This window comes from Telopea speciosissima, chromosome 7, assembly GCF_018873765.1.
Source record: "Telopea speciosissima isolate NSW1024214 ecotype Mountain lineage chromosome 7, Tspe_v1, whole genome shotgun sequence".
In the NCBI taxonomy this organism is placed as follows: Eukaryota; Viridiplantae; Streptophyta; class Magnoliopsida; order Proteales; family Proteaceae; genus Telopea; species Telopea speciosissima.
In genome coordinates, this window is record NC_057922.1 from 57,358,179 (window position 1) to 57,379,454 (window position 21,276).

General features: G+C 38.3%; 3 protein-coding genes across 4 annotated transcripts in view; all 3 read left to right on the plus strand.

Annotated features, from left to right (window-relative positions):
- Positions 1 to 1,420: 1,420 nt before the first annotated feature.
- On the plus strand, positions 1,421 to 3,836 carry LOC122670129 (60S ribosomal protein L19-2-like). The gene is made up of 5 exons (XM_043867098.1): positions 1,421 to 1,602; positions 2,698 to 2,820; positions 3,196 to 3,509; positions 3,634 to 3,680; positions 3,781 to 3,836. Exons 1-5 carry the CDS (start codon positions 1,491 to 1,493, stop codon positions 3,806 to 3,808), a joined length of 624 nt encoding a protein of 207 aa, XP_043723033.1. The 5' UTR covers positions 1,421 to 1,490; the 3' UTR covers positions 3,809 to 3,836.
- Positions 3,837 to 10,351: 6,515 nt separating this feature from the next.
- LOC122670128 (lipoprotein NlpI) lies at positions 10,352 to 16,053 on the plus strand. Of its 2 annotated transcripts, XM_043867096.1 has the most exons (8): positions 10,360 to 10,762; positions 10,854 to 10,920; positions 11,008 to 11,047; positions 11,169 to 11,301; positions 13,252 to 13,323; positions 14,595 to 14,675; positions 15,515 to 15,576; positions 15,694 to 16,053. In XM_043867096.1, the coding sequence occupies exons 1-8, from the start codon at positions 10,472 to 10,474 to the stop codon at positions 15,758 to 15,760; spliced, it is 813 nt and encodes a 270-aa protein (XP_043723031.1). In that variant the 5' UTR covers positions 10,360 to 10,471; the 3' UTR covers positions 15,761 to 16,053. The 2 variants fall into 2 exon arrangements, with proteins under 2 accessions (XP_043723032.1, XP_043723031.1); XM_043867097.1 differs by lacking the exon at positions 13,252 to 13,323 and having other exon boundaries at positions 10,352 to 10,762.
- A 1,932-nt stretch (positions 16,054 to 17,985) lies between these two features.
- LOC122670127 (phospholipase D zeta 1-like) overlaps positions 17,986 to 21,276 on the plus strand; it is a 55,843-nt gene continuing 52,552 nt past the window's right edge. Inside the window, exons 1-4 of the mRNA XM_043867095.1 lie at positions 17,986 to 18,489; positions 20,551 to 20,652; positions 20,823 to 20,938; positions 21,038 to 21,179. Of these exons, the coding sequence (XP_043723030.1) occupies positions 18,262 to 18,489; positions 20,551 to 20,652; positions 20,823 to 20,938; positions 21,038 to 21,179 (588 nt within the window). The 5' untranslated portion in view covers positions 17,986 to 18,261. The remainder of the gene's footprint in view (positions 18,490 to 20,550; positions 20,653 to 20,822; positions 20,939 to 21,037; positions 21,180 to 21,276) is intronic.

Below are 21,276 nucleotides of genomic sequence, written 5' to 3' on the forward strand. Positions count from 1 at the left end.
ATCAACAACGATTGTGGAGAGGTGTCGGAAACCGAACTCATTTCAACAGGGGATGACGCCATGAACGGATAAAGATTAAAGAAAAAGAAGAAAAATGAAATTCATTGGAGTAGAAAGGCTTTGATGCCAAGATGAAGTGATATCTTCGTTAAAGTTAGAACCAATACAAATGTTACAGATATATGCATTGAGCTATGTGGCTAAAGGAATCCTAACAAAACGATAACAGACCAATTGTTACACATGATTAGGGGTGTCAATAAAGCCCGGCTGGCCCGAACCCGCCCGAACCCGCCCTGAGCCCGGCCCGGGCCCGACCCTGATTTTTTGACCCTGAGGGCGGGTTTGGGTTTAGTTATAGTCTGACCCTGGCAGGGTCGGGTCGGGTCAGGGTTTAGATCCTCGGCCTAGCCCGGCCCGGCCCGACCCGACCCTGTATTAATTATAGGTATAAGTATTTTCTTGACAAAAAAAAAAACAGAAGAGAATTGTACAGAGATAACTACTAGCTTTGTCATCATCATGAAGTGGGAACCCATAAAAAGAGTAGATCATCTACTATTTTGATCAGGACCATAAAAAGAGTCACTGACATGATTGTTATTTAGTTGTAGCCCCTATAAGCTTCCATGCCTATTGAGGGGACACAGTTACAATTGTAGAGAGAGAGCTTATACACACGCCATTTTTTTCAACATATTTATTAGTTGTCCCATAGGTTGAGATCCTATGTTACAAAAACATGGTCTAATGAGACACGTGGACGGTGCCATAAATCAAGACCAACCCGACCCGGCCCGACCCTGGCAGGGTCGGGTCAGGGTTGAGAGTTTCTTGACCCTGACAGGGTCGGGTCAGGGTCAGGGTCAGGGTTAAGGCCTCTAGGGTCGGGTCAGGGTTTAGGCAGGCCCGGCCCAACCTGACCCATTGACACCCCTACACATGATCACTTACAACAAATGACCTAAGGAGGGGATCTAGATCCTTTACTTCCGCCTGCCCGGTATTATTGTGCGCCCCACACACAACAAGGTAGAAAATACTGTATTACCCCCGCTTGGGCAAGACACTCGGGCAAGGATAAGGCGGTGTTTTTACCGCCTTGCTGTGTCTGGGATGCACACGATAGTATCGGCAGGCGGAAGTACAGGATCTCGATTCCCTAAGGAGGTGTATCCTTAAAACACTAAAATCCTTAACGCTTTGGGAAGAAGATTAATTTGGGCGTGGGTAAGCTGTCAGAAAAAAATATTTATTAATTTCCAAAAACACCCCTTACCGTTTAAACTAAAGTTAAGGATTCAGAAATTTAAATTTGAATTTACATTTTTAGCCTCAAAAGTAGAATCCTTCCCTCCTCAGTCCTCAGTAACCCTAGCGAGTCTCACACGCTAACCCTAGCGAGTTAAACCTTGAATATAAAGGCATCTCTTAACGTTTTTCTAGTTCTGCAACTGCGAGGGAGGCACAGGGAGGGTCTGATTGGCGCGATGGTGTCGTTGAAGCTTCAGAAGCGGCTCTCCGCCAGTGTTCTCAAGTGCGGGAGAGGGAAGGTCTGGCTCGACCCCAATGAGGTCAATGAAATTTCTATGGCCAATTCAAGTATGGATCTCTTCCCTTACCTTCTATCTCATCTGTTCATTTCTTAATTCTATTGGTTCACTAACATCTCGAGTCACCTAACATAGTTTTTTATTTGATTACCGTGACGAACTTTATCTTGAGATAGCCCAAATCAGTTTTTCCTTGCGATTTCATTAAAATAGTAGTTTAGTTAGTTTCTGCTAGATCGAGGCACAAACAAATGGTGTGCTACTCTGTTGTTAATTTAGTTGTCATTAGTGCCTCTATGCGAATCGATGGCTGACGCCGGGAACCGATATTGGATCAGAACACAACTAGCGACTAAGATTTGTATATTTGCTTCTATCTTTGTATTTATTTTCCAGTTTTAAATCAACAATTTTCTTTTGCAAATGCTTGAAGCTTTATTATTAGTTTTCTATCAATAGATTCAGAATTTCTTCAAGAGTATCCCTGTGATGCTATCGTTCATCTCTTGACCAAGCTCTTTTATAAGCCGGTTCAAATAACACTGAAATGATGCCTATACAGAATAACGACGGTTGGGTGTTTCTATTATTGTCTATTGATTGGTTTATTTTATTATTCAAAGTCTTGTTTTTTATTAGGGTAGTAAATTTTTTTGTTCAAGATGTCCGCTGTTGCTAAACTAAGTTCATTATCGTCATGGGAGATTGGTGGGCAGAGAATCTGGATGAACTTCAAACCATAGGAAGCTGTGGTAGCAGTTAGCACAGTTTTACTGATTCTGATTGTTGAAAATTTGGACGGCGTCTGATAAAGAATTGGAGCCTCTTGTGACAAATTGAAATTGGAATTGGATGGGACTAGTATTGTAGTTCTCTCTTCTTCAACTCGTTTGCTTATAAACTGTATTCCTCTTTGATGATGGAATCCTTAATGAATGGAAAATGCGCCATGGAAACATGGATGTATTTACTAAACTTACCCAGCTCTATGCAATGTCTCTTGGGTTGCTTCTGATTTTCTTCCTTGTTTATTTATTTTTGCTGTAACCTTGCCTTCCTACTGGATGACAGAGCCACATATTCTTAATGTTGGAATAATGCCCATGTTGTTTTGAGTTTCTTTTTAACTGATTGTCAACTGCAGGGCAAAACATAAGAAAGTTGGTGAAGGATGGCTTCATTATCAGGAAGCCAACCAAGATCCACTCTCGCTCACGTGCACGCCGGATGAAAGAGGCCAAGAGAAAGGGACGACACTCTGGTTATGGTATGTTTCGCAATGTGAATCACAGATACTAATTTTTTTAATTCAAAATTTGGATTGTTCTTGAAAGACCTACGTTTGTAGATACAAGTGATGTGCTTTACAGCCATCTGTCTCTGTTTTCTCAATGAGAAGCGCTGTGAATTGGTGGCCAGTTCCTTTAGGTGGAACTGCTGACAATGTGATGAAGAGGGGTAAAAAGAAGTTCAAGTTAAAATGACATTTGTATTGGTTTTTTAAACTGTCATATGACCTTTTTGTCACCCAAGCCAAAAAATCATATTTATTAGCAGCCTCTTCTAACGTAACTGTTACTCCATTGGTTTTATGCTCGGTGTCAACTGTGTTGTCTAAGACTGTTGTCTGCAATGTTTGTAGGTAAACGAAAGGGTACACGGGAGGCAAGGTTGCCAACAAAGATTCTCTGGATGAGGAGGATGCGTGTGCTGAGGCGCTTGCTCCGCAAGTACAGGGAAGCAAAGAAGATTGACAAGCATATGTATCATGACATGTACATGAAGGTGAAGGGTAATGTCTTCAAGAACAAGCGTGTGTTAATGGAGAGCATCCACAAGTCAAAAGCTGAGAAAGCAAGAGAGAAGACATTATCTGACCAATTTGAGGCCAAAAGGGCCAAGAACAAGGCAAGCAGGGAAAGGAAATTTGCTAGAAGGGAGGAGCGTTTGGCTCAGGTAATAGAAGTTCCAAGAAAGCCTCTATTTTAAATTGTATGAGCTGCTCGGAGTTCCACAATACTGACGGTTATATGTATAGAGAGCATAAGAGTGATTTGAGTTTCTCATTACTTGTGTACAGGGACCTGTAGAGCGAGCTCCACCAGCACCTGCACCTCAAGCAACTGAGTGAGTTTTTTGGGGCTTGGACCTTCTTGCTCTTTTACTGAAATTTGTGAACTGTCTATGCAAGTTAGAAGTAACTGTTCTGCTTTTCCTTTGCTTGTAGGGGAGGTGCCAAGAAAACAAAGAAATGAGAAATTCCGGTGGCCAAGGATAGATGACTTGGGTTTATAGGAATTTCTTTTGTCATGCTATTAATAGGCTTCTGGTGCATATTTTTTTCGCAAAATTTTCACCTTTCCACCCTTTTCTTTTTGTTCATTATATATTCTGGGGAAAAGGCAAAAGGCTTAAAACAATTTCATATCTTGGAACCTAATTCAGTTGTAGTTTCTCAGTTTTGTATCCTGGTTTTGTTAGTGAGTTTTGATTGTGGTGAATGAACAAACTATGAGTTTACTATGTTTAGCAAGATTAAGAATTCAAATTGCATTCACATGTGGCTGTACCATGGCAGCCACGGCTGCCTTGCAGCATAGTTTGACTTTGGAGACGACCAAGTATCGAGATTGCAGAGATCTAATTTGATGAACAATATTGGAGCTGCACTGCCCCTGTTTTTTTTTTTCCATTAATGTTCCATTTACTCTCACCAATCTTGAAATAGGTTCTTGCTCGGTGGTTTAGTGGGAAGAAGGTGAGAATGATCTGCTGGGCTTCAGCAGGTTATTTTTTTTTCAAATTTTTATTACAAGAAGAGGCAAACAATATTTTGTTATGCTCTGATTCAAACTGAGATTTTATAACAGGCTCCCTCAACCCTATTTTAAACATTAATCTCGATGAGATGAAATTTAATCAGTTGGATCTTGATGCATTCTTAAACTATTTTGAAATGGTGATACCAATTTTCTTATTTGCAATTTAATAAAAAAGTTTTCTGATCTGTGAGAAATTCATGTGTGAACGGAATGGGATGTCAGGAAAATAACAGGATTGCACAAAATTAGGTGTGTTCTGACAAAACTATTAACTTCTTGTAGTTAACAAAAAGGGAAATTTACATATATCTCTCCTGTACTTTGCCCTAATTATACGTTCTTCTCTTTGATTTTTCCACCTTACATACGATTCCCTTGTAGTTTTTCAAAAATTATTAATTCCTCCTTTGCAGTTAGCATAAGTTAGCATCCGTCTGTTAGGTGCTGATGTGGCATAGTTAGATTTTTCATAATCCCTAAACTAACCTTGGGTTCTTGTTAGATGACCTTTTTACCCTTCTTCTTCATTTTCCTCCTTCTCTACATTGCGATGGTCAATGGTCAACGGTCAAGCCCCGACGGCAACACCGACTACCATACCACCAACTACTCCGGTCACGTCAGTTTCATCACCACTCGCTGTTGCTACCACGCCAACCACGTCTAAAACCCCATCCCCAGTAGCAACACCAAGAACGACACCACCGACGGTAGTTTTAGCTCTACCAGTGCAAGCTCCCAAGGCAGCTCCACCAACATCGACGGTTCCAGCTTCAGTTGGAGGGATTCATTGTTGAATGAAAAAAAGGGAACAACATAATTACAATTCGGTGATAGAAAACCACCCATTTAGCCAATTTGCAAAATTTTCAATTTCAATTCCAAGTTCCAACCTCGCCCTTGGATGAGTCAAGTTAGATTACAGCCTGCATCACAGTGTGATTATAATTGGCTGGGTTTTCTTTGAGAAGAACAAGAAACAACAGAAGCAGCTCGAGAAACCCAAAATTCATACAAAAATGGATTTGAAGATGAATATAGTCTATTCGTTGCTGCTACTGCTGTAAGATATTGGGTTTTGTTTGATCAGAAAAACAAAAATCGGACTAGGTCTCAAGTAAATCTTGGGAAATCCAATTTTGAGCTTCACCCGAGAGCCCTAGAACTTTTAAGAGATTCAAGGGGTCCAAAACAGAGGCAACGAATGCTACGGAGACGTCTGTCTTGTGTGGAATCGTTTCATCTCAAGATTAAGAAGCTTCATCCCATTGGCATCTTCCAATGATGTAATGGAAGAGATAAAAGTTGCAGAAACAACAGAATTCAATAGATTTTTTTTTTATCACATATTCAAGTTAGAAAGAGGAATTTCGGAGATCAGTTTTCTCATAGAGTTTAATGGCAATAGAGTACCCATTTTTGTTCAAGAGCAGGGCATTGGAAAGGGAGAACAACCCATCTCCCACTACATTCAGAGGTTTTGCTCATTAGGAAACCAATCCAAACCCTAACCCTCCTCCCAACCCAGCTCTTGTGTCAGTGGTGAAGAAGAAGAGGAATCTTCCAGGAACTCCAGGTGAGCTATAGCTAGCTATGCCCTTTTGCTTCTTTTTCTCTTTTTTGGGGGGTGGAGATCAGAACCTCCAGCTTCATTGGCGAGGGCACAACCTGCCATGGAAGCTCCGACAAAGGAGGAGCAAGGCGGTTCAAAAGATCTAACAACAGAGCAGAAACGATAGGAGCTATCCTCATTCTTTTTCTTTTTTCTGGATGGGTTTTGGGGTTGGGGGTTTTGGTGTTTAGGGTTTTCTATGGTTTTCGATCTTCCACCTTGTTGGTATATACCAAGGTGAACAATCAATCTTCCACTCGATCTATTATCAAATCCAAGTTTGATTCTTCTATTTCACCCCTTAAGTTTTTCTGATTGTAATTTACTAACATTTAATTGAAACATAATCTGCAAATAGAGGGGTCAACATTTAGTGTGTGAATTTAAAGTTTTAGGGAATAAGAGTCCGAGGAGGAGGAGGAGGAGGCGGCGGCAGTGGTGGCGGTGGTGGTGCTGGTGGTGGCTGCGGTGGAGGAGAAAAGAAATGGGTGTTTTAAGGTTGAAGATGATGAAAAGGGTATCATTGTAATTCTACTTGTGGTGTTTTAGAACAAGGGTAATATTGTCTTTTCAAATCATTAATTAACAGTACTCTAACACCGTCAGCCATATGAGGTCAAAATGTAAGGTGAGAAAACCAAGGGGAGGAACATATAATTAGGGCAAAGTACAAGAGAGGTATATGTAATTTTCCCTAACAAAAATTTTCTGATCAACTTGGCTTTGTGTTGTTCTTCTCCTTCTTTTGTGTTGAAATTCCACTGTTTGTCAGTGGGCTCACAAGTGGAGATTGTTTTCTGGCTTTTGTCTCTCATAACGGAGTACAAGGAAGGTGGAGTGCTCGTATACTTTGCAAGCCTGAACTCCTATTTTTAAGTAGTCTTTGCCCAAGAGCCACTGCTACCATCAAGCAGCTACTCATTAGGAGAGGTAGCTGTAGTTAACCACTCCTTAGCAACTTCTTAGGGTGATGTGGCATTTGGGTCACATCAGTCAACATTTTAACCTCAAGATGAAGGGCGATTGCCATCGCTATCTTGCAAAGTTTAGGTCTGATGCGGAGTGCAGAGAGGCTGTCGAGAGGAACCTCGTTGCTTGTAAGTTAGTCAGGGGTAAGGTGAGGGTTGCAGGGAAGGGAGGGGTAGGAAGGCAAGGGCAGGATAAGAGGTAAAAATGTCAAATAATGTATGTGAGTGATAGAGGGAGAGGCATGGGTAGTTTTGTAAACCTAAATTCAATGTTGTATAATTTTGTCAAGTAAAACATACGATGGGTAGTTTTGTAAAGGAAAACTCAAAAGTCAGTAATCCTGTAATTTTTCCTGTCACTTTATGAAAGCACCAAGGCCTCATGTGAGACTTTAGCTTTATAACTTGGAACACCATTGGCCTGTTTAACGCTTAAGCAGAAGCGTTGTGTGCGCTAGGTGCGTGAGTTTAGTCCCACATCAAGTGTGTGTGTGTGCAGTGTGTGTTATGTATATCCGCTATTCCACGGTCCTTAAAGTCAATTAACCTTTTGGGATTGGTGTGTGATTACACTTCCATCAAAAATTAAAAACCTCTTAGGCTGAAAGGAACATAAATAGACATGCAAAATGCCCCATTCTTTGAGGTCTTCTTTGTGTGATGGAAAAAAGTATGTGTGTGTGTTGGGGGGGGGGTACTTCGAAGGTTAACTTTCAAGGGAAAGAAAATGTTACCAGGTCGTGTGTGGTGCGTGGCTCCTGTGCCCAGACAGGGCCTTGTGAAATGACCGTTGCACTCTCATGGAAAGGTGGAAATTCCTGGGGGTACGACGATCATTTTGTTTGGCCCTATGTCTGAGTATAGGGAATGAGCACCGCAAGTGGCTAAATAGTTATCGAACTCCCAACTTTCGAAAACCAAAGTTTTTTGTTTATATGAGGATGTTAAATGCTAAAGTGTTAGAGCTGGATAAAGTAAAGAAATCATATTAGAGCTGAATTGGATAAATGGAAAAACTAGGGATGATAAAAGTAAGGAATGATCATATTAGAGCTGGTTTGGGAATAGCCCTGATACGTGATAAGCTATGAGAAAATCGTTTGAGGTGGCCTAGCCATGTTCAACGGAAGCCTTTGAATGCTCTAGTTTGGAGGAGTGATTTGATTCAGATTAAAGGAACTAAAAGAGCTAGGAGCAGACTTAAAATGACTTTAGGGGAAGAGGTGAGGAAAGACACACATAGTTTAGGGCTTGTTTCAAATATGAGGATAGATCTTTTTGGAGGGCAATGATCTATGTAGGAAACCCCATTTATCTGAGTTTCTATTGATTTGCTAGGATGTCTCTTTCATTTAACTTTCATTGGTCATTTTCTATTTTTCATTTTTCATCTCATTCCCTATCTCCTTATTTATTTATTTTTTTTTTTACTTTGTTTTTGTTTGGAATCATGTAGTTGACCTAGGGATGTAAACGGATCGAATTCGGTCGGATAGTGGCATTATCATATTCGTATCCGATTATATTCGGATAATATCCTATCGGTTTTCGGACGAATTCGGATAATTTTCAGATAGTGATTTTTTGAATACAGGTTCTCCTAAATGAATATGAATACAGATCGAATATGATTTTTCGACTATCCGTTGATATATTTACCCTTTTTATGATGAGGGTTAGGGTTGAGACTTGAGAGTTCAGTAACTACCATTTCTCCTACTCTTCTTAGTCTTTTATTCTCTTACGTTTTTTACTTTTGATTTTTTAATAGATATGTAATTCCATGTATCACATTGCATAAAATAATATATATAAACCAATAGCAAATTTAGAAAAAGAATCACATTATCTTAACTTATAAATTTATAAAAATAAGAAAACAAAATCCAATAAGATAACTTAAAAGGATAGACAAACATAGAGTTATATTTCAGATATTTTATTAATGTCAGACTGCTCAACGAATCGGATAATAATCGATCGGATAGGGGGATTATCATATTCGTATCCGATTAGTTTTGGACGGATTCGGATACTCCTAAACGGATACGAATGCGGATCGAATACGGATTTACGAATATCCATTTACATCCTTAAGTTGACCCCATTAAGGTGAGATAAAGGCTGAGTTTGTTATTGTTTTTTTGTCTATTTATGTGACAAGAGAATTATTACATCACACCCTTCTTTAAAGTCTTAACACATTTGTGAGTCTAATGACTTTTACGGGCTGTACATTTAATAGACAAAATGACTCAAAATACTTTTGTAAGGTGATCCAACATGAAAGGTTTAAAAATCAGGATTAGAATTGGAATCTGTCAGATTTTTTTTTGTACAAATGCCCCCAATCGTCCCCAATGAGGGGATGGGGGAATTTTATTCATATTATGCGTGGATTACACATGGGGGGATGGACATAACTCTCAAATCCATGGATCTAAATTGGGCCAAACTGTCCTAAACGTCCTTGATAGTGCCCTCGAATATGTCAGAATCGATCGGCCGGTATTGCATTATAGATGGTACCTTAGAAAAACTATACAGAGTCCGATTCCAAGCAGCTTAAATTAGATTGTACTTGGCCATTTCAATTCAAACAGACCGATTTGTCTAATTCGCTTTCGTTTTCTAAAATCTTGATCTCGCCATTGCTTCCATCTAGGGATGTAAATAGATAACCAAAAATCCAAATTCGATCAACATCTGTATCTGTTTAGGGACATCCGTATTCGTTTAGAGATATTCAGAAAATTCGAATACTCCGATAATAATCTAATCGGAAAAAAATTGAATACTTAATAATAAAAAATTAAATAATTAATTATCTTAAGGGTTTTTGAAGATTCAACAGGTTCTAGAATATGAAAAAAAATGAATCATGACCTAAGAGATATGGATTGAGAATGAATTGTAGGTCGGGGTTACATAAGGCAGAGATGTAAACGGATGATCAAAAATCCAAATTTGATCCACATCCGAATCCGTTTAGAGGTATCCGTATTCGAACATAGAATATCCAGATCTGATCACATCCGAGTATCCGAGCGAATCCGATGTGTTTACATCGTTCCATCCTTCTCTGCAGTATAAGCTTTAGAAAAAAAAAAAAAAAGAGAGTTTCTGAAATAACAAAACATTCGACAGTGATCCACAAAATTCCCATCGGCTACCGTAACGGTCAACGACAGACAAGCTCTAATGTCAAATTTACCCCTGCCTACATACGTGGCTTCCGTTTCTCTTGTATTTTGGGATACTAATCGGGAAATTGAGATGACTGATGAGAATGAGATAACAGATGAGAATCGTGAGGAAGTGACCGTTTTGTTCGGCTTTGGCGCCTTCGGGACTTGGGAGGCTCGAGGCTAAGACTGATTGACACTCTCTCACCAAATCTGTTCTCGAATCTTACCGAAGAAAACCACCATTGAAGTAGTTTGATCGAACTCAGTCCTCATTCTCTCCATTTCATTTCGAAGTATTCGGAGTCATAATTCATCTGCCAATCCTTCAATGGTATCGAAACTGATTTCTCAGTCCAATGTTTCCGTGTTTTCCTCTTCCTGCTACCCTTCGCCGGTCGCTACGGCTTCCGCATCGCACCTTAGATTCAAAGCCCGCAACAAAGTACCCTTCTTTGGGGTTACTCCGTCGAGGATGCAGTTCGACCAAACCCTGGCACGAGTAGTGTCTAGAAGGTTGTTCCTTCCTTCGGTGTCAGGGATCTGGAATGCTTTGACGGGTGGCAGCGTCGCTCGTGAGGCAATGCTTGCCATCCGACGAGGAATGCAGCTCTTTAGACAGGTAAACTTCTGAATCCTGTTATTCTGCTCCAATTGTAGTTACTTCGTGTGAAGAGCTTTTTACGCTTCTGGTTCTTCCCTTTGATCCGAAGGGTAATGTTCCCGAGTCGTTAATGGAGTTCGATAGAGCAATCGAACTGGATCCTCGACAGAAGGCATGTAGGTTTCTGTCTCCGATTTTATGTACTCGAGATATTCATCTATGCAATTTATGGATGATGCAAATTCTGTCTTGCCTGTTTCCAGATCTTTGGCAGAGAGGACTGTCCTTGTATTATCTGGATAAGTACGTTTTAATCCCTTTATCGTCTTCATCCCTTTATTGATACTGATTATTTTGCATTCGTTTGATCTATAGTTTGAATTTTTGATACAAAAATGAAAAGATTAAACTGGATATTCGATAGGTTTGAAGATGGAGCAGAGCAGTTTCGGTTAGATGTTGCACAAAATCCAAATGACACAGAGGAGTCAATATGGTGTTTCCTGTGTGAAGCCCAATTATATGGAGTGGATGAAGCAAGGAGTCGAGTCCTGGAGGCAAGTCAGTGGTTATTGGGTACTGCTGTACTGCTTATTCTCATATCCTATTGAAGTAAAGTTCATTACATTTGTTTAAAATGCATGCTCTCATACTTTTTAAGTACTGTTTATGTTAAATTTTTGGATGAATTTTAAATTATTTCTTTTAAGATATGGACTACTTTGACATGTCCAACAATAAGAAACTAATGTCTATAAAGTGAACCTACTCTTTCCAACTAACTAGGTGCGCAAGTCAGTGTTGCTTCATCTTTATATTCTATATATCCAATTAATTTTCCTACTAAATTTGGTTATGTATTTCCAAATAATGCAAATGAATTGGCTTAGTGCTTTTATTAAGTAGGGTCTACATTTAGAAGAAATACAGATTTCTTTGGAAGAATGTGATATCCAGAATTGTAATAACTATAGAAGCATAAAGCTAATGAGTCACGCTATGAAACTTTGGGAGAAGGTTATTGAAGCCCGTTTGAGAAGAGAGACTCATATCTTAGTGAACCAGTTTAGCTTTATGCCAGGTAGATCCTCAACATAAGGTATCTACTTATTGAGGAGGCTCATGGAAAGGTATCGATATAGCAAGAAGGATCTCCATATGGTCTTCATTGACCTAGAAAAATCCTATGACCGATTCCCTAGAGATCTAATCCAGCATATTCTGGTGAAGAGAGGAGTGTTGAGTAAATATGTGCCGGTAATTAAAGATATGTATGAGGGCGTGGTGACTAGTGTCAGATCTGTAGGAGGTCAGGGTAAGGAATTCCCCATTACGATTGGGTTACATCAGGGATCAACCTTAAGCCCTTATCTATTTGTGCTTATCATGGACTAACTAACCAAGGGCAGTCAAGATGAGGTCCTGTGGTGTATGCTCTTCGCCGATGATATCGTTCTGGTGGATGATGCAAAAGAGGGGATTAACGCTAAGTTAGAGCTATAGAGAGCAACCTTGGAAACAAGAGGCCTTAAGGTTAGTAGAACGAAGACAGAGTATATGATGCGTAATTTTAGTCACAATATGATGGTTACTGATATGGTGCGAATTGATGAGAGAGAGATACTGCAAAGTAACTATTTGAGATATCTGGGGTCTATCATAAATAAAGAAGGTGACATAGAGGATGATGTTTCTCAGAGAATTAAAGTGGGATGGATGAAATGAAGAGGTGCGTCCGGAGTGTTATGTGACCGACGTATTCCATTAAAGCTAAGGAAAGTTCTATAGAACTATTGTTTGACCGGCCATGATGTATGGGGTAGAATGTTGGGGCTGTTAAGAAGTGCCATATTGATAAGCTTTGTGTAACAGAGATGAGGATGTTAAGATGAATGTGTGGAAAAACAAGAAAGGATAGAGTATGGAATGAACAGATTAGATCGGACCTGAGGTAGCCCCGATCAATGACAAACTACGAGAGAGTCGTTTAAGGTGGTATGGTCATATTCAACGGAGGCCGAGGGACACCCCAGTAAAGAGGAGTGATATGATTCCGATTGAAGAAGCTAAAAGAGCTAGGGGTAGACCTAAAATGACCATAGGAGAAGTGTGAGGAAGGACATGCATAGGCTAGGGCTTGTCCCAAGTATGACCTCAGACAGAGCCTATTGGAGGGCAAGGATCCATGTTGCAGACCCCATTTAGCTGTGATTCTCTTGACGGGCTGGGCTATGCCTATTTCCTCTTACTATCTTTCTTCTTTTATCGTTCATTTTTCTATTTATTTCCCATCTTTTAGTTGTTTGTCCTTATATATATATATATATATATATATATATATATATAGTTAGAACTTTGTTTTCCCTACTTTGTTTTTCTTGGATCCATGTAGCCGACCCCATTAAGTTGGGATAAGGCTGAGTTTGTTGTTGTTGTTGTACAGATTTCTTTTGATATCCAGTGGGAGATGTTAATGTAAGCATTCTAATCAACTAGAAAATTGCCAGGTTGGCCGAGATCAACGGCCTGTCATGCGTGAAGCCTATAACTTATTCAAAGATGGCAATGATCCGGAAAAGGTAGGGCTTGACATTTATTATGTATAGTTATGTTTCCTCATGTTTGAAATAGTTAATTTATCTCCTTTGACTTCCCAATACATGCTCCAATATCAAAATAATTGTAAAGAATCCAAATACATGCTCATGTATTTTCCGCCGTTCTATGTCACCTGAAATATTCTATTAATTAAGTTTGTTCATCTTTTATCTTTTCTCTCTAGGTAGGTATGCATTTATCATTCATTTCTAGGATGTATGTGTACAATTTTGATATGCTTAAGGATTTAAGGCTTAATTAATTACTGCCATTGCTTCCCTTTTCAAGAATATTCTTGAAACCTGTATGAAGTAGTTAATTCCATTGAAATGGATTTACACAGTAGCATGTTGATGTAAGGAAATGACCGAAAATTATAGGATACTAGAAGGAAATGTTCAATCTCAAAAGAAGAAGAAGTTAGCTTTGGATCCCAGAAAATGAATGCTGCAAAGTGAAACAAAAGAAATCTATCCAAAAAAAAAGTGTAACCCAAGTGATGAAAAAATGCTCCATTGTCCCGATTTGGATAACATCCACATTCTCCACGGGCGCACTGTCATGGTAGGCTATTTTTTTTTCCGTTTGGTCTTGACAGCCCTTCAGATTGTCCCCTCTGTGTAGAAAATCATGGGAAACCTGAGTGCTTTCCTGAGAGAGCTTTATGAGTTAGCCTAATGGTAGTCATTTCTCTGCTTTCATGTTGTTCTATGTCTAGTTCTACAATGTTGTATGAAAATGAGGATTAGAATGTATATGTTGTGTTTCTTTGGAAAATGTACCAGTGCCTTAAAGCTTGTTTCTGTAACAGTCATTGCTAAGTAAGGGTCATCAAGTATCCTGATCTAGAAGATCAACTCCTGAGGTTAACATTGTAAGTTGATTGGTCTGCGTTAGAATGTTTTGCATCGATGAAGTCTGGTCATAAGCGCTTGATTGATCAATTTAACGAGCTCTGATGTTTTCTGCAACTTTTGAAATTTGTTAAACTTATCTTGAGATCCAGTCTGTTATTTAAGCAAATGCCACGGATGAAATAAAAAATAAGTAATAATAATAATAATAATTAAAATAAGCTAGATGACCTAAAAATAAAATTAAAATACACTAAGCAAATTTTTTTTTGTAGTTTATAAGCAATATATGAAAGAAAACTGTAGCTTTATGATCTAGGTGGCTGGATATTTGTCTTTGGATTTATTTCCAACTCTCAAACTTTCATCTAATCATGATATGTTTTTGTCCTGTACAGCTTGTTTCTGCCTTTTTGGTTGCACAGGAGCATGAGTATTTCTATGCTTCTTTATATGCTGGGCTTTATTACGAATCTCAGGTTTGTTATACTTCATTGGCTTTCATCTGGGCCCTGTTAAATGTTCAACCTTTTCCCACGCCTGTTTGAATGTTTAGACTATATCTTAAAAAGAGAGAGAGAGAAAAAGAAAACAAAAGAAATAATATTTGTAGAATTATATCACACTGGAGCAGTAGCATGACTTAGTGATTATTTTTTCTTTCAACCAATTATAATTTCAGTTTTGTGAGATGCTTTATGGAGACCAGTTTGAAAACCCAGAACAAGGGAATTGTTTTACCTGCGTTGTGTATTTAAGGTTCTCTCTATCACTCCATCATTTGTTGTTGTGATGGTGGGTGTTGGCCAAAACCAGGATTGCTGTCACATAGGTTTACTGCTGCTATTGTTGTTATGCAAAATCTGGGTCCTTGTTGCTGTACTGGAGGCTGCTTTGCTGTTGCCTTTTGAAATCAAGGCTCAGTGCCACAAGACCATAGAATAGGTTCTGAATGCTCTGCAAAGAGTAGGGGCATAGAATACTGATGCCTACATCTGAAAATTTTGATTTGATCATCAAAATGCTCCCAACCATTTTTTCAATTTTGGGAAAACTAATGGTTGAGCATTTCCATATCCAGCCCAAATTTGGTCCATCATCAAAATACTATCGCGCTGAGTATATTGTATAATAAAATCAGACTTTTAATTTACAATTCTAAAAATGCTGTTAGCATGAGCCATTACTAATGGTATTTTGAGGATAGCATTATGCATACGTCGATAATCAGAATATTTTCCATCACGATAATAAAAACACAAGGTAGCATTGCGGATGCATTACTACTATTTAACACTTTCATGGTTTACCTTAGCAGAAGAATTCAAATGCAGCGAAACGTTATCTTCTTGCTGCATGTCAGTCCCCTTATGGGCTAAGGTTAGAATTCAAGAATCTATCCGTTTCTCTTGGTAATGCCTGTCCATATATTCCTAGTTATGCAATCATGCATCACCATCTTTTTTGAATCTAGTTAGTTACCATTCTTTGTTACAGGTCTGATGATTATATGGCTTCTCTTGCAAAGGTTCACTGTCTTTGTCGAAATTGGATCCCCAATTGACCAAAACATCCAGTACTGCACAAACTGATAAGATGTTGATCCTTGCCACAGATTTCAATTACCTAACTGTGTATATGATTATGTCAAGAACTAGTTTGCATGTTCGATCAAGTATTGAACTTATGGGAATCTTATATGAATGTATTATATCTGTTTTTCATTCTATCTAATAATGTAGTATCTTCCTAGTTCCTACATTCTTTGCACTGGCTTTTCAAGTGATAGAACAGTGGGAAATGTTCATGCAAGCATGAGAAAAATGGAGAAGAAAGCTGTATGACTATTGATTGCTTTTCATTTCCATAATATTTTTGCAATTGCTCTAACTTCTGTTTCGGAAACATGCCAATGGGGGATGTTTTGTAAATTCTCTTGTGCCTTTCAGAAATTGGAATTGTTTTCCTATTTCTGGGTAAATCACATAGGATAAAATGTCTTTCCCTTCGAATAACTAAACCACATGTGCCCGTGCACCCCTAGCATAGGCCTTCTTGGTAGTTATACTGGACATACTTTACGTAGATTGTATGGGTCTAGAAAGCCAAAATGAGATTATGAAATTCATATATTCCTTTTGGTCTGTCAGAATTACATATCCAATGCAGTAAATTTTGGGGTTTTGGCCATTGGCAAAATCCTACCAAATAATAGAAAATAAAGATAACTAAAAAGGGTATGAATTGGTTGGTTCGGGCCAAACTACTTTTACAAATCATACTTCAGTAATGGAAGGAGGAAAAGAAAAAAGATGGGAGGGATTATGAGTTTGTCAGGTCATGTAGTGAGAAACTATGAGGAGAGAGTCCAATTCTGGATGATTGGATAAGAGGATCAAATGGAGATGCAAACCTGGACCAAGCTCTGAACTGGTCTGAGATTTATCACATTAATTAACTCTAAAAATCGGGTTCCTTGATGGGTTAGGGACAAGAGCTGCTTCGCTGACCCACCCACCGTTTATGTCATTTGATGGTTCCAAAGATTTCCCATTAATTGAACTTCCTATGATGCAAATGAAGTGGTGAGAGCCATGCATAAATAGAGTGAGATCAAGCAGACCAGCAGATAGTGGATGGTATATTTCTCTTTCATTGATAGAGTAAGTTGGACTTACTCTTTAAGAGGTTCCATGCATGTTTGGAAAGCCAAAAGCCATGGTTCACTCTAGATCCACTGTGGCAATGAGGTTGGTTTTTGGTCAAATAGTAAACAACTGGACAACTATAAATAGACAATATTCAGTTACTGACAACCTGGATCAAGGTTCTTACATTTTAAAAACTAAGACAAACGGTTTTATGAACTATCCCATTAATAGAGTATTTATAGGTGATCCACTTTGTTGCACCATATGGATTGGTGATGTGGTAATGATGATAGTTGGATTTTGAGAATGGTTTGGATTATCCACTTGCCAAATTCAATTTATAAAATCAACAATAAACTCAGCCTTATCCTAACTAAATGGGGTCGACTACATAGATCCAAACAAAACAAAGTAAGGAAAACAGAGTTCTAACAAAAAAGGGAAAGAAAGTATGGGAAAGAGATGAGAAAAAAAATTTAGAGAAATGAAAGATAGTAAGGGGAAAGAGGCAAAACCCAATACGTCAGGAGATTCTTAGCTAAAGTCAATTATTTATCCTTCCATTTATTGTCATACACTCATGGTTTTGAGGAATCAGAATTGAATAATCAATTCAAAATCAATCAATACCATTTTCTAGGGCTTAGGCCAATTCTATTTGATTTCTAACCATTCCAAACCGTGACATACGAGTAGGAGACCTTTGGATCTACTTCTTTACACCATTCCAACCTCCTATGTAACTCAAATACCTTACCTTGCGATGGTCACATATTAACAAATGAAATTTTCTTAGTGACACGTCAAATAATTTGTAACCTTATGTTTTTTGGCTTTTTAGTATAATACTATTTTTTTCAATAAAGGCAATTTTCACATTGAAATCTTTTGAATTTTAACAATAATATAATGATATGTAACAATTAAATAATTTCAGAAAACTCTTTAATACGTTTAATTTAAATTTTTTTATAAATAAAATAAAAAATAATTAAGAAAGTGTCAAATTCTAATTACACGATAGATAGATGATTCAACACTCCTTTAATAATAATAATAAAAACATCTTCTTATCGGTACAAATAGGTGGGCTATCCATGTATATCTTATCCCGATCGAGGATTGGTAAACCCGAAAAAACCAGAAAAGCTTCTGGAATGAGAGACCAGACCGCTTGACGTGGTTTCTGAAACAAATGCTTAAACAGTATCATACGACGAAATCGGGAATTCTGCTTCTCTCTCTCTCTCTCTCTCTCTCAAACTGTAACTTTATGTAAAATAAACATCGTCGGCTCTCAACCGGTCGTGGAAGGATATGCCAAACCAGTTGGGTGGTAAGTCTCTCCAAATCACAATCGCAGCGGTGGAATTTTCAAATTTCAGATCGGACAAACATATAGAAGAAGACATTAATGGCGGCATCGGAGCAATTCATGTCGGGAGGTGGACCCGTCTACGTTCAAATGCAATCGGAACCATCTTCGATGATTGCTCGCTCCCACTCTTCACGTCATGGTGCCGATCAGAGTTGGATTTTCGAAGAATTGCCTAAGGCCACCATTGTCTCTGTCTCTAGACCTGATGCCGGTGATATAAGTCCCATACTTCTCTCCTACAACATCGAATTCCAGTATAAACAGGCATGGCTCCGGTTTCTTTTTCTATGAATTTTACTATTGATTTGAAATCTGTGTTTCTACTGGAAATTCTAAACAACAATGGTCAGTGAGTTTAGTTCGCCAAGTATTGATCGTAAGTTCTTTGGATTTCGAATTACGTGTCTCAGTGTCCTACATATGGCTCGAGCTATTATGATGAATTCAATACATTTTTAATTTGTTTCTATTTTGGATCTCTCTGCGCTTTTTATTATGTATGACTGTATTCCTGAGTAATACGCGTAGATTCAATTTGGTTTCCATTTTTACTCCCTCCACCCCTTTGCTGCACGTAAGAAACTCTTTCTATAATTTAGAGCTGCAATTCTACAAAGTTTAGATCCTTAGCTCGTCTTAAAAATAAGCACAACTGAACTCAATTAAGCCTTTTCATCGAACTAATTCAGGTGTGGTGAACGACCTTGTCTCTTTATCTATTTCTATATCTTCGATTAAATCAACGATAGGATTCTATCGTACTGGCTAACTGGGCTTTTTGTAGTTGAGTTATTCATTTATTTACAGGAGTACACACTGATAAGGTTGTTGCTGGTACTTTATCACCTTACATAGGCTGGATATTGGGCTGCTTAATCAGTAGTCTCTAATTTCTTGAGCTTCTTCTTAGGTATTGGAAATATGAATGCTAACTTTCAATCTTAGGCTATCCTGAAATTCCTTAAAACCTTCAACTAAACCTTTCTAGGTGACCTCCCCAGAATGCTCATAACTTGAGAGGTTCAAGCCATCCAGGCCCAGTGCTTTTTTCCCCTTTCAACTTATTCACTCCTGACCATTTTTTCTCCTCTTCGGAAAAGCCCTTTAGGATGTTGCTCTGATATCCTATAGTCTTTGGATGCCCAAGATAATCCAATGCAGCTCCTTCCCTACCATCTAATTGATATAATTTCTTGAAGAACTCCAATTATGCAATCCAACTTGATTCTCCTTCCAAAATAGATCATCCCTCACCCTTATTCTGCCAATATGATTGATTTTCTTCAGACATCTTTTAGGTTCTGGAAAAACTTAGCATTTTCCCATGTTTAAACTAATTTTTGGGAGATTGTGTTATCTCCAATGTATTTCTTTTAGGGGATGACTTTTGCCATTATCAGCTTTAAAGATTTTCCTTAGCAGTGACCTTACTTTTGGAGTGAAGTTTCCGGCTGGTTTTGCAGCTTCTTCTTTCTGCCACTAACATTTGCAATTCTTTCGAAGCTCAACTTTTTAAACTTTATAAGTTTCCATGAAAGAGCTTTTAATATTACCGAGAACCTCTATCCTTATCAATCATTTAACTAACTACCACCACACCATCTAGAATCAACACAGTGAACTCCCTGATTGGAGCCACATTTGTTCAAACCTAAATGGCCCAGCACTCTTTGGCTAACCTATGGAAGAGTATAGGTCTTTGATAAAAAGTTTCCTCTTAACACTTCTTTAGTATAATGATTGGGGAGCATCTCAACCTTCAAAAGATGTTGATTCTTCTTTAGAAGGTTCATATTCCGTTCAAGCGTCTGCACAATTTTTTGTGTGTTCCAAATCATTATATTGATTATTTTTCAAAGGCCGAAGCTCATCAATTTAGAGTGATTTTTGCATTATTTTAAGTTAAATATCAACAGTATGAATGTCTTGAAAATTTGACCTGTTTCTGAGAGGATTATGACCAATTTATGGAGAGGGTGTGAAGCTATAGTGGGCTTTATATTTTCAAGAATTCTAATTTTATTAGGAGTTTAATTTAAATCTTCCATTAAATTGCTAGTTTTATTTGTTGGAAAAGATGTTCAGCACCAAGGAAGTATTTAAATTTATAATTGAAGTTAATTATATCTTTGAGTCTTTGGTGCGCTGCCCTAATGGTTGGTGCCCTTGAGTTCTACTGCTAGTTGGTTCTTGCACAAAACTAGTTGGGTTTTAGCTAAACTAGGATATCTCCATTCTCTTCTTCTTACTTTTCATTGCCTCCATTGTTCTCACAACAGAAAGGATTCATTACCATGAAACTAATTGTTTATTTCTCTGTATCAGTTCAAATGGCGCTTACTGAAGAAGGCTTCACAAGTTATGTATTTACATTTTGCACTCAAGAAACGTGCATTTATTGAGGAATTTCATGAGAAACAAGAGCAGGTTTGTCAATTGTTCTGATGACTGTCTCCCTTCACAAGTCAGCTATTAGCAATGTCATGGTTACTAGCCCTGACGTTGTTGAAGCTTAAGAATGTTCTTAATTCTTTTAAATGTATTTTTAGGAAGATTTGGGTTTTTAATGTACCACTTATCCAAACTTTAAATGAAAGGTTAAAGAATGGCTTCAAAACCTTGGGATAGGAGATCATACAGGAGTTGTTCAAGATGATGATGAGGCCGATGATGAGGCTGTTCCATTACACCATGATGAAAGTGTTAAAAATTGGTGAGACAACCGATTTTGCATCACTTATTTAGTTGGATTCTATGCACCTACCTTTTGTGCTGTTATTCTTGTATATCTTACGTGTTGGCTTTTTTGCAGGGATGTTCCATCCATTGCGGCTTTGCCGATCATTCGTCCTGCACTAGGAAGGCAGCAGTCTATTTCAGACAGAGCAAAGGTAGCAATGCAAGGTTATTTGAATCATTTTCTGGGGAACATGGATATCGCCAACTCCCGAGAGGTATGGGTGGAAATTTTCACCTTGGATTATGGAGCCAAGTTTCTTTCATTTGCTCCTAAACGTTTTTCATCCTTTTAACTTCATGGTCATGTTCTTT